Source organism: Enoplosus armatus, chromosome 18 (genome assembly GCF_043641665.1).
Source record: "Enoplosus armatus isolate fEnoArm2 chromosome 18, fEnoArm2.hap1, whole genome shotgun sequence".
In the NCBI taxonomy this organism is placed as follows: domain Eukaryota; kingdom Metazoa; phylum Chordata; class Actinopteri; order Centrarchiformes; family Enoplosidae; genus Enoplosus; species Enoplosus armatus.
In genome coordinates, this window is record NC_092197.1 from 14240196 (window position 1) to 14250483 (window position 10288).

The 10288-nt window shown below is 42.6% G+C and overlaps 1 protein-coding gene across 1 annotated transcript; it reads right to left on the reverse strand.

The window, feature by feature from the left end:
- Positions 1–1814: 1814 nt before the first annotated feature.
- On the reverse strand, positions 1815–9861 carry LOC139301105 (sorting nexin-18-like). The gene is made up of 4 exons (XM_070924403.1): positions 8680–9861; positions 8053–8346; positions 6691–7073; positions 1815–3770 (listed from the first exon to the last, which is right to left on the reverse strand). The coding sequence occupies exons 1-4, from the start codon at positions 9429–9431 to the stop codon at positions 3544–3546; spliced, it is 1656 nt and encodes a 551-aa protein (XP_070780504.1). The 5' UTR covers positions 9432–9861; the 3' UTR covers positions 1815–3543.
- Positions 9862–10288: the final 427 nt, after the last annotated feature.

Genomic DNA, 10288 nt, shown 5'->3' on the forward strand with positions numbered 1-10288 from the left:
TTAACTTCTATAGTTGTGATGAATAGTGTTATATTTTGGGAACTCTTGCTGAACAAGGAAGTGAAACATGAACTGAGTGAAGCATTCACTGTAAAAATGGTCAGATTTAATGTAGCTGAATATTAAGTCAAATACAAGTTAGTAGTGTAACTGGTGATTGACACATCTCACATATAATAGTGTTAATCTTGAAAACTGTGTGTGTCAACTGGTTTGTTCATAGTGTCTGTTTGTACATGTGACTAAAGGTACTGTAAGCTTCCAAGTCCAAGCATGCAAACTATTTTTATAACATCCGCCCCTCATGCACAGGCACAGGTGTCATTCACTGTTCTGCATTTTTCTGTTTCCTTTGTTTGGCCGTGAGCTGTCATGTAACTGTTTCTGATAGTCCATTCAGTATTAACAAAGGCACCGGTAGTGTCCCTAGCTCTTGTTTTTTGATCCCTTTTATGCCAGCCTCTGTTTGCCATGCACTGTGAAAGATTTATTTTTTAATAAAAGATATTTGTTAAAGACTTCCGTGTGTGAACGTTTTTAAAAGCTGAGTACTTGAACACATAAAAATCTGACATAAAGATTGACAAATGTGTGCCGATTACATAAACCCCTTTTAGCTTTTATGTAACTTGTAAAGTAGGCCTCAGCCGTTCAATAATCAAAGACTAAAAGGAAAAAGGCTTTTGCAGCCTACAGGTAGGTACATTTTTTGATATTTTAAGTTAGTACTTGAAACATCTTCCCAGATGTGTATTGAGTAATACATGCACCACAACACCGGCAGCATCCCAAAGTATAAATTATTTTTGGTGTATCAACCTTGTCATGTATATAAAGTCTGGTTTGTTATTAGTGTCTATGTAAATGTTTCAAATTACCCCAGCCTGATTAACAGGTACCCCTGCTGTGATACATTTAAAACTTAGTGGAATAGGTGCAGCAGGTTTTCTTTTTTTGTATGAAGTGGAAGAACATATCTTTAAAAAACTAATCTTTAGAATATCTTTATGAATTGAAAGTATGATTCAGATTAGCCAAGAATAATCATTTGACATGATTATCAAAAAAACAGTGAAGAGGAAAATGAAAGAGAGGGGAAAGAGTCTGGTCTAAATAATGAAGAGCCTGCGACTGCAGTAACCTGACCTGCAGTCTGTGAACTCTGGTGTCAGATATCAGGGGCTGGACTGCTGCTGCCTCCACATGAAAAACAAGTGATAACACGCTTCTCTGTGGGAAAACTTTGCACTGAATACACATTTTTATGAACATATGATGGAGCAGGTATCTTGTTTAAGTGTGATTTAAAGAAATAATCTGACATTTTCATATAAATAATTGTATGTAATGCTGTTGTGTATTGAAGACTGATATGACACAACAGTGATCTGACCAGCTTTTATGTACGTTTGCTGCTCAAAAAACACTTGGCATTTTCATTTCATCACTAATATTGTTTTTTTATGGTTTAAGTAAGTCAGTTAAACAATGCACTGTATTTCAATTTTACTTTTGCTTATAATTATTAGCCAAAAAATCTGTCCAAAATGATTAACTTATAAAAATGTAGGTGATTGGAAAAGTCATTAGTTTGTGGTGGTGTTGTGTTTTGTTTAATATGGCCATATCCAAAGCAGCACATTAGTGTGTTTTTATATTCAGTATATGGGCTCTCCTTAGATTTTGGTAAACAGTGTTTGTGTTTACATGACAACTCAAAAACAAAATAATGGAATATAAGCAAAACAATAATATTCATCAAACCGAAAGACACAGAACGGGTCAAATGAAACTATAAGTTATATTTAGGGACAACAGTCAACAATACAGAAATATGAGTGAAATAAATTCTACTTTCATTTATTTAATGAAATACTGTTTCTTTGTGTTACATTGAGAGTGTTGAGAAACAGTTTCATCATAGTGAATTATGTGTTTCTGATGAATGGTGGTTTATCCTATTAGAAACCTTGGAAAGTAAAATGCCAAGAAAAGGAATGTGAAGTCACAACTGACGTTAAGACATTTAACACAAATACTGGATACTATAAACCACTGTAATGCATTCAATTGATTATCTATCATGGTTGTTTCCTTATTTGTGGGAGCACATTGGTTACATTTACCAGATCCTAAACTTCCCCTGCTGATTAAACTGATTTGCTGTGCGAATTAGGTTTATTAAATCTGCACAGGATGTTGTCTGTCTAAGTCCAAACAGTTCTGTGAGCTTATTTTGGTCACTTACTGGTTTAACAAGAATGTATTAGAGTAGCATGTTAGCATACCGAGAAGAGGGCAACCATCCTTAAAGCCACTATATGTAGAAATTTAAAATTTCTTTGGTGCCCTCAAGTGGTCAAAAAAGACAATGCTGCTGGGCCAACTCAGAAACACTGAGAAGAATGGGGTGAAAGAAACACATAGACTCCACCAAAATTTTCACCAAGATTGTCTTAACATTTTTACAATAAAAAAAACTATACCCTCAGAAAGATTTGACATATTCTATAATCACATAAAAAGCCAACACAGAGTGGCTTTAAACTGGAAGATCTGGGTTCAAAGCTTTAATGCCAGGAAGCATCTATCATGTTAAACTGTCTGTACCCTGAGCCTGACCTTCCCAGATTGAGCACAAAGACTGATGTGGATTTGGGGTTTTAATAATCCCAATGCCTTCGAAAAAAATTTAAACAATAAAATCAGTCTGAGATCAATTATTGTTTTAGGTCAGGCAACATATAAACTAAAATGCAGAACACACGGCTTCAAATTATAACATGGTAAAGACGTGACAGCATCTAACTTGTGAGAGATGTTAGACATCAGAAGTAGGTCAAATTTCAAGCTGTTATGAAACAACTAAACTGATTGAACAGAGTAGATTATCCCTGCTTTACCTCTTTCAATATTCACAAACAATCACTTGCATGCTGTCATGTCCCATCAAAACAATACTGAACAGGTCATTCAAGTAAAAACAGACACGTATAGAGATAACAAAAATCATTAAATTCATCAAGTCCTGTCTTTAAATCATTAAAACATCCAGTTTAAGTGATTTGGGGAGTTTCATCTCTATGTTTCTGTTGAGTTACTGTGTTCCCGGGTTGAGGGTTTCCATGAAGTGGCAAGGAAGTGGAGGCATGGGGCGATCACATGACCCTGACAACCGGGAATCGAGAGGCAGCCTGTCATATTGAGAGCAGCTGTTTTTAATATCTGTTGCAGTCCCGCTGAGTTGCAAGATGTGCCTGGAGCGTCAGCAAAATCCTTGTTACTGGTACATTCATCAGAGGAGTCCAGATAATCCAAGAAGTTGTCATTCCACAGTCCAGTGACCTATATTTTTTTTAAAAGAGTGGTATATTTCTTCTATCCATCACATCAAAACGTTTTCTCTTATATACGAAGATAAGATGTTCTCCATTATTGGAAGTCGAACCCATCAATCATCCCTGTCTGCCCCCCTTCTTCAAGCTTCCCCCCAGTTTCCTCAAGGCCTTTATAATCCAACTTCTCCATTTTCCCACTCTCTTCCTATTGGTCGTCATCATATCTCTGAAGCGTGTCCTCCAGCTTGGCAGTGATCTTCTGGAAGAAGCCGATCTGCTGACGGAGGTGGTGCTGCATCTGCGAGCGGAAGTCCCGTACACGTGTGCGGTGGAAGTGCTGGATCTCTGCCAGAGTGGCGCAGGAAATGATGTTGCAACGGTCGTGGAGCTCACCTTCCTGCTTCGGACAGTCTTTCACCTTGGTCAGTGCACCTGGAACAAAGATGTGGGAGGGAGGGAAAGAGTTGGGGAAGACTCAGAAAGTGTGGCAGGTATACAAAGTATAGACCCAAAGTAGAACTAGAAATTCCAGGATTGGTTCCACTAAGAAAACCTAATCCAAAATCAAAGGAAAAGTACTAAAAATGCAGTTCGCTTAATTTGTCTGGAAAATAAAAATAAATGAAAAATGGATGAAGAGGCACTCAGAGTAAGCCTCTAACATGGCAGCATGTGGAGGACATTACAAGCTAGCTGGTAGCCTAGCACCACCCTCCTCCTTGCTGAGCTCCTTGACCTAGTCTCTCTTTCTAGGTCTCCCTCTATCTCACCCATGTACGCACACACACAGCATACCTGCACAAGTACGCTTACGAACTGAAATTAACTTGGACTTTGCTCTCCTCGCTGCCAAGGCGATTACGAAGCTGTAATCTGAACTCTTGTAATGTTGCCTTGTGGGAAACTTGTTGAGCTCTGTAACTATCTGCACCCCCTCTCACATATACACACCCCTCCCCTCTTCTACTTCTTCCTCCTCCTTCTCTTCAACTCGCTGTATCACCAGGAGTAAGGAGGAAAAGAGGGAGAAGAAAAGAGGAGGAGGGGAAACTAATCCTGAGAACGCTCCATTTTGCATTCCTGCAGTCCCAGGGCAACACAGGACAAGAGGCCCAGGAATCTCCGCTCATTCAAATCAGATGTAGCCTTTGGACATCACAGACAGAACCAGCAATGTCTGTCTCTACTGTACAGGGGACAATTAGGTCAACAAAGCTGTCCACCTTTATAGCCCAGCAGCTGTTTTGCTTGCTAATCTAAACCCCTGCAGTCAGGTTTTCTTTCTATGCTAAGTCAAAATAATATCATCCAATGAGGGCCCTTCACCAAATTGACTGTTTATGGAAACTATGACTAAACCAGCCATCTTTTGTTAGTAGTAGGGTAGTTATTTCACAACTATGCAAGCAGTGCAGATTTTGCATTGTGGGGACGCGTTCATAGGTGTTACTCAGCAGACAAAACAAAGCTTCCTATTCCTTTCGGTGATGGATAACTCAGAGTCTGTGCTTTTATCTCTCAGCCAGGACTAATTACATGATCTACCACATGCTGGGTACCTTTCATGAGTTCTGACTCAATGACTCCCTTTGTGTAATTCATAAACTTGTTTGTCAATTCATTTGCAACTAAACAGTCAAGCAGGCTACAGAATGTTGGTCTTCTAAGTCTATTAAGTAGCAGGAAATTTTGACAGATTTCAATGGAATTTGGTGGGAGGTTAGGCCTTATCTCAAAGAACGAATTGCCTCAAAAGCCCATTGCCGACATGATTAGAATTTGGATCCACACCAATTCTCTAAATTTTCTTTAGTTGGGATACAGTCTTTTTGAAATAAAAAAGAAAAAGAAAAAAAGAAAGAAAGACTGTGGTTCCATTCCTGCCATGATTCTCATTGGTTTTCTCACAAAGCCGTGCTAACTACGGTTTCCAGAAGTGAAAACCAAGCTGATACCCAAGAATGATGATGGTGCTTTGTGTGAGATCCTAAGAAAGCAGAAATGATGACATCATATCCTATGACATTACTATGAATTCCCTTGAAATCTGTTTGGTTAAGTTTTGGGCCAGTTTTGTGGGTGAAGATGAGATAAAATTGTTTAGTTAAGGTTAGCTTAGTAAAGGTTTGGATTTGGGTTTGGGTAAAGTTCTCATCATGTCTCAAGTCATTATGATCCATTACTTACAAATAAGCACACATTTCCCATAAGATCATGCTGCACAGAGACACACATTAATATTCATTTCACATGTTATGTAAGTTAAGTAATCAATTTAAACTTAAGCTTATTAGTCAAAACTTAAATAGTAGGAACAGGATCTTCCAGTGCAGCAGAAGTGAAAGAAATGTTCAAACTTGATAGAAGAGTCTCTTTCAGGGACATTAAAACAAAGTGTTATTTGTCAATCAGAAAGTAGGAGAAGTCCTGTCAATCTCGGGGGGCTATTGGGATTCAGACTGTGTTTTCATAGTTCAGAGCTGTGATTGTATCTAGAGAACAGAGCTCAACGGACTATAGAAACAGTGCCTCCAGGTTTGGCAAACGTCAGGACTTTGCGTGCCAGGAGAAACTCCCTCCTCCCAACCTGAGGAGAACTAACAAGCTAACTCCTCTGCAACTCCATTTGTATATGCCTGTGTGAGTGTGTTTTCCACTGAGCGAGTACAGGCTCTCACAGTACCCAGAGTGTTACAATGGACTAGACACTGCAACTCAGTAAATGAAAACAGATGTTGAAACAGTCTCTGGGTCTCTGTGTACTATCTTTCTCTATATTGACATGTTTGATATATAGGGAGGCTGCAGGCTGGATGGCTTTTGGAAACATTATTAATTCTTTTTTAATGGAAGTGAATATAAATAAATCTCTGAGTCTTTTGTTCCGGGAGAGATTAAACAGCCTGCACGATGGAAACTCGGAGCGAGAGGCCTGGTGTTGTGATGACTCCTCCCTGGATGCAATCCTCCACCCTGCAGAGGCATCCTTGAGTAGGAGCCCTGACCACTCACTCCCTACCAGCTCCACTTGAAGCTAACCCTTGACCTCTGACCTCCTGTAGAGAGAAGTATGTAAGTCCTGCATCTGTTTCATTTCTTGCAAGCATGTTGGAGGTTTAATGCAATTTTTTGTCAGCAACTCCTTTCACATACTTCTGTCATTGCTCACCACAGCACTGCACAGTCAATTTTTTTTCAGGCTATGACATGTCCCACATCGAAAGACTGAATGGAAACGTAAGTGCGTTAAAGAGTTCTGACTGATTAAGAAGAAGGTAAAGGCCTATTTTTAACACTTATGCAATTTGGCAAACAATGTGGTTCTAATTCCATAGCACACACACGTTCCCACCTTTCTGCACATGGATGATGTCAGGAAAATTGGCCAGGTGTCCTCTGTAGAGGTCCAGCAGGTCAGAAATGGGATCCAGGTCCTGGCGCGGCTGCTCTGCAAAATACTCTCCTATTGCCTCGTAGGCCTCGCCAGTGTCGGCGATGGCCTTGTTCAGGCCCACTGAGTAGGCCTGCTGGTCCAGCTCGAATGCCTGCGCCAGGAGCTTGAAGGACTGTCCGACTTTCTGGTACTCCTTCTTGAACCCCGCCATCTGTTTGCGAGCGAACTCGTTGATGGTGGTGTTCACGACCACGCTGTTCTCGTCCATCCTCTTGGTGAAGGTCTTGAAGCCTTCGATCTTGCTCTCCACTTCCTGGAGGTCCAGCGGGACAGCAGGCGTGCTAAAGAAAGGAACGAAAAAGACGGCCATCTTAGACCTTGAGGCTTTATTTTGAAAGTCCTTTAATTCAACCATTACATCATGTTTATTACACAAACATGTGAGCGCAGATTATTCCTCTGTTCTGGTTATCTCATCCTCACTATCAGGCACTCCCTATGATAAAAGCTTTCAGTTATAGCACATTAAAACAAGGAGACCTGATAACACTTGCAACGTAAGGCAGTTAAAGGGCAAACATCTTCCACTGTTACTTTATACAGTTATACAGTGGGTGGACAGAATAACTGGAAAACAATACTATGATGTAACCCACAAACTTGATTTATGCCTCTTGGACACACGATGATCAAAAATATAACATTGTCCACCCGAAAGTGCTGTTATTTATGGTTTTGGTGTAACTTCTTTCCATCAACATGCCACATCTTATACTTCTACTTCAGCTAGTGATTGCCTACATTTCCCAGAATGCCTTTTACAATCTCCAGAGAATGGGCTGAAACCTGATACGTTTGGTGGCTGGTTATATATGTAGAGCGTGCAATAGCGATGACAACAGAGCAACAAGAGTGATAGTTTTTCATGTTAAGAAGGTGGGGATTGTGGCCATTATTGAAAAGCCGATCTGTGCTGAGGCAGCATTGCATTCTGGTCTATTTCCTGCTCTTATTAGTGTAGATGTTGGCCTCTTCTTCTCCTCCTTGTATGACTGTTGAATGCTGTTGGAAAATGGTGACTCTAGAAAGAAGCCCTTGTTCTTGGACTGCAAAGTGCCTGACATCACATCTGGTGCTTTAGATCAATGAAAGACTTCTCCAACTCCACTGGAGCTGCTGGAAATACCAGTAATCTACATGACACAGCAACAGCCATCTCCAACAGTTACAAGCACTGTATAAAAAAACAGCTGTATTCATCATTTAAATTCTAATCCAGGATTCAAACCCACAACCTCTGGAGTACATAACCCAGCCTACCTGATTGTGAGGAAGAAATTGGCCCCGACCAGATCGTCCCTCTCTGCCTTCCTCTTGCCCTGTTTCCAGGCCTTCTCGTCCGCCCCGCACGTCAGGAAATGCTGGAAAACGTCGCAGCGCGCCAGCACTGGGTGGCTGGTCATGTGGTTCATCCACCAGATCAGTCCCTTCCTCCGCTTGGAGATGAAGTCCTCCTCGAAGCGGCCGGTGGCCTGCTTCTCTGGCAGGTGGGGCACCGAGATGACGGGGAAGCGCTCCACGAGCCGAGCGTACAGCCAGTCGAAGTGTTTATACCTACAAGGATGATGGAAATGTAGTGAGAAGGGGTGAAAACGAAGGAGGGATGCAGGGAGGGCAAGTGTTAAGAACTTTTTTTCCCAGCAGGACGAAGTGGAAACTGACAAGGAAACAATGTAAAAGGTGCAGAGGGAATCTCAGAAAGGAAAGGGGCTGATTCTGGAGGACTCCAGAGGGCAAAAAGGCCACAGTCAGCTCTGTTTTTGCCATTTTGTGGGAACAATTGTGGCCACAGGAAAAGCCACAGAAAGATTTATTTTAAGTGTATGAGGGCCGGGGGGATCCGGTAAAGAAATAAGCCCCAGAGAGTAAGAAGAAGACGGCCTGTACCTGCGGTTGACTTGTACATTGGTGTGCGTTGGGGTCAGGCCGTAGGACATGTAGCTCTTCATGCCTTTGAACTTGGTCTGCTTGGTGGGGTCGTCTATGGTGCATGTGAATGGATAGGGGTCCTCCTGCCACTCAGGCCCATGCATCCCCATCACCACGCAGATCCTGTCCCCGTCCTTCACAAAAGCAGAAGCCTCCCCAAGCAGGAAGGCCTCCCCTCCCGACTTGACGAAGGTGGAGAACCTGTTGAGGTTCCTCCCCACCGTTGCTGAGCTCTTGGCCTGCAGCTGGGCGCTCTCACGCCGCCCCGGCAAGGAGGACGTCACCGGGTACAAGGGGGGCGTGGTGCCGAGACCCTGAGGCGCGTTGGTCGCAGGGGAGCTGTCGTCCCAGTCATCGTCCCAGTCATCATCACTGCCCTGGCTGGTGTGGAAGCTGCCCCCACCACTGCCACCACCAAGTCCCCTCTGAGACTGGGTGTCTGAGGATGTGTAGGAGGTGTGGGTGGGTGTTTGAGCTTTGGTTTTGGGCGAAGAGAAGCCGTTGTTGTTGGTGTTTGAGGTGATGTGGTCCCTGATGATCTCCACATAGGAGGCAGGGAAGAGGCCAGCCTCCCCCCTACTGTTCTCCCCCTCCAGCCAGCCATCCAGCTCCTCCTCATTGAACAGAGTCACCAGCTCATTCTCTGTTATGGAGATCTCCCCTGGGTTTTCAGAGTGGAAGTCGTACAACACTCTGGCCTTTAACGCCATACTTCCAACACTAACTTGTGTCTTTTTCTGTCCCTGTGTCCTGTCTTTGTTCCCTCAAGAACTTTGCTTTTGTTCCCGGATTTTACCTTCTCTGAAACTCGAATGAGATTTCGGCAACAGCAGCAACAACTGGGCTACTTTGTTTTTTCCACTTTTGTCACAATCAGACGGGCTTGTATCCGAGATCCGTGCGTAAAAGAACAAGACCAGCAACACACGGGCTTGTATACCGACACCCACCTCCTCTCTCCGCTCCTGTCTGCGGCTTCAAATATCATTTGTTTCCATGCACAACTTAATCCAAGTGGGAAAACGCGCAGTAATTCAGTCTTTCCGGGATGTTTTCTCTCCGAGGGAAGATTTAAAGTTTAAAGTTGTCGAACTTGCGAAGGCTGTGTAGCTGCTTTATTACTCCAGATACGAGCAGAGGGGAAAGTCCTTTTCTTCTCCTCCTCTCCCCGAGATGCTTGTAAGTTAAAGGCACCAGTCTTAACACGTAGTAGACTGGGCTGACTAACGGAGGGTGGAGCCAGGGGCAAGTTCAGTCAAGTCACCGAATTCATACATGGAAAAAACCCAACATAACCTCTTTTTAAAAGCTCCATCTTAACGGCATCATATAAATGCACCGTCCTGTTGTGGAGGCTGTCGACACGTCACCGACTCGTTCGTTGTTAATCATATTACTAATGATTTAAATGATATCAACCAATCATTCCACGTTATGCTTTAATGAAAACTGATGTTTGTAGGCCGACTGTTGTGTTTTAAAGCCCCCCTCCAGTCTAACATGTGTTTTGCTTTGTGTCACTTCTTCTGACATTTTGCACTGAGTGATGTGTGTATGTGCAGAGTTT

What these genes read in the sequence shown, in the direction of transcription:
- LOC139301105 (XM_070924403.1), bottom strand. Translation starts at nt 9,431, where the DNA reads ATGGCGTTAAAGGCCAGAGTGTTGTACGACTTCCACTCTGAAAACCCA. An exon ending in AATTTCTTCCTCACAATCAG is followed by an intron (nt 7,074 to 8,052) that starts GTAGGCTGGGTT and finishes TCCTTTCTTTAG; the next exon opens with CACGCCTGCTGTCCCGCTGG. An exon ending in CATCATCCATGTGCAGAAAG is followed by an intron (nt 3,771 to 6,690) that starts GTGGGAACGTGT and finishes TCTTTGTTCCAG; the next exon opens with GTGCACTGACCAAGGTGAAA.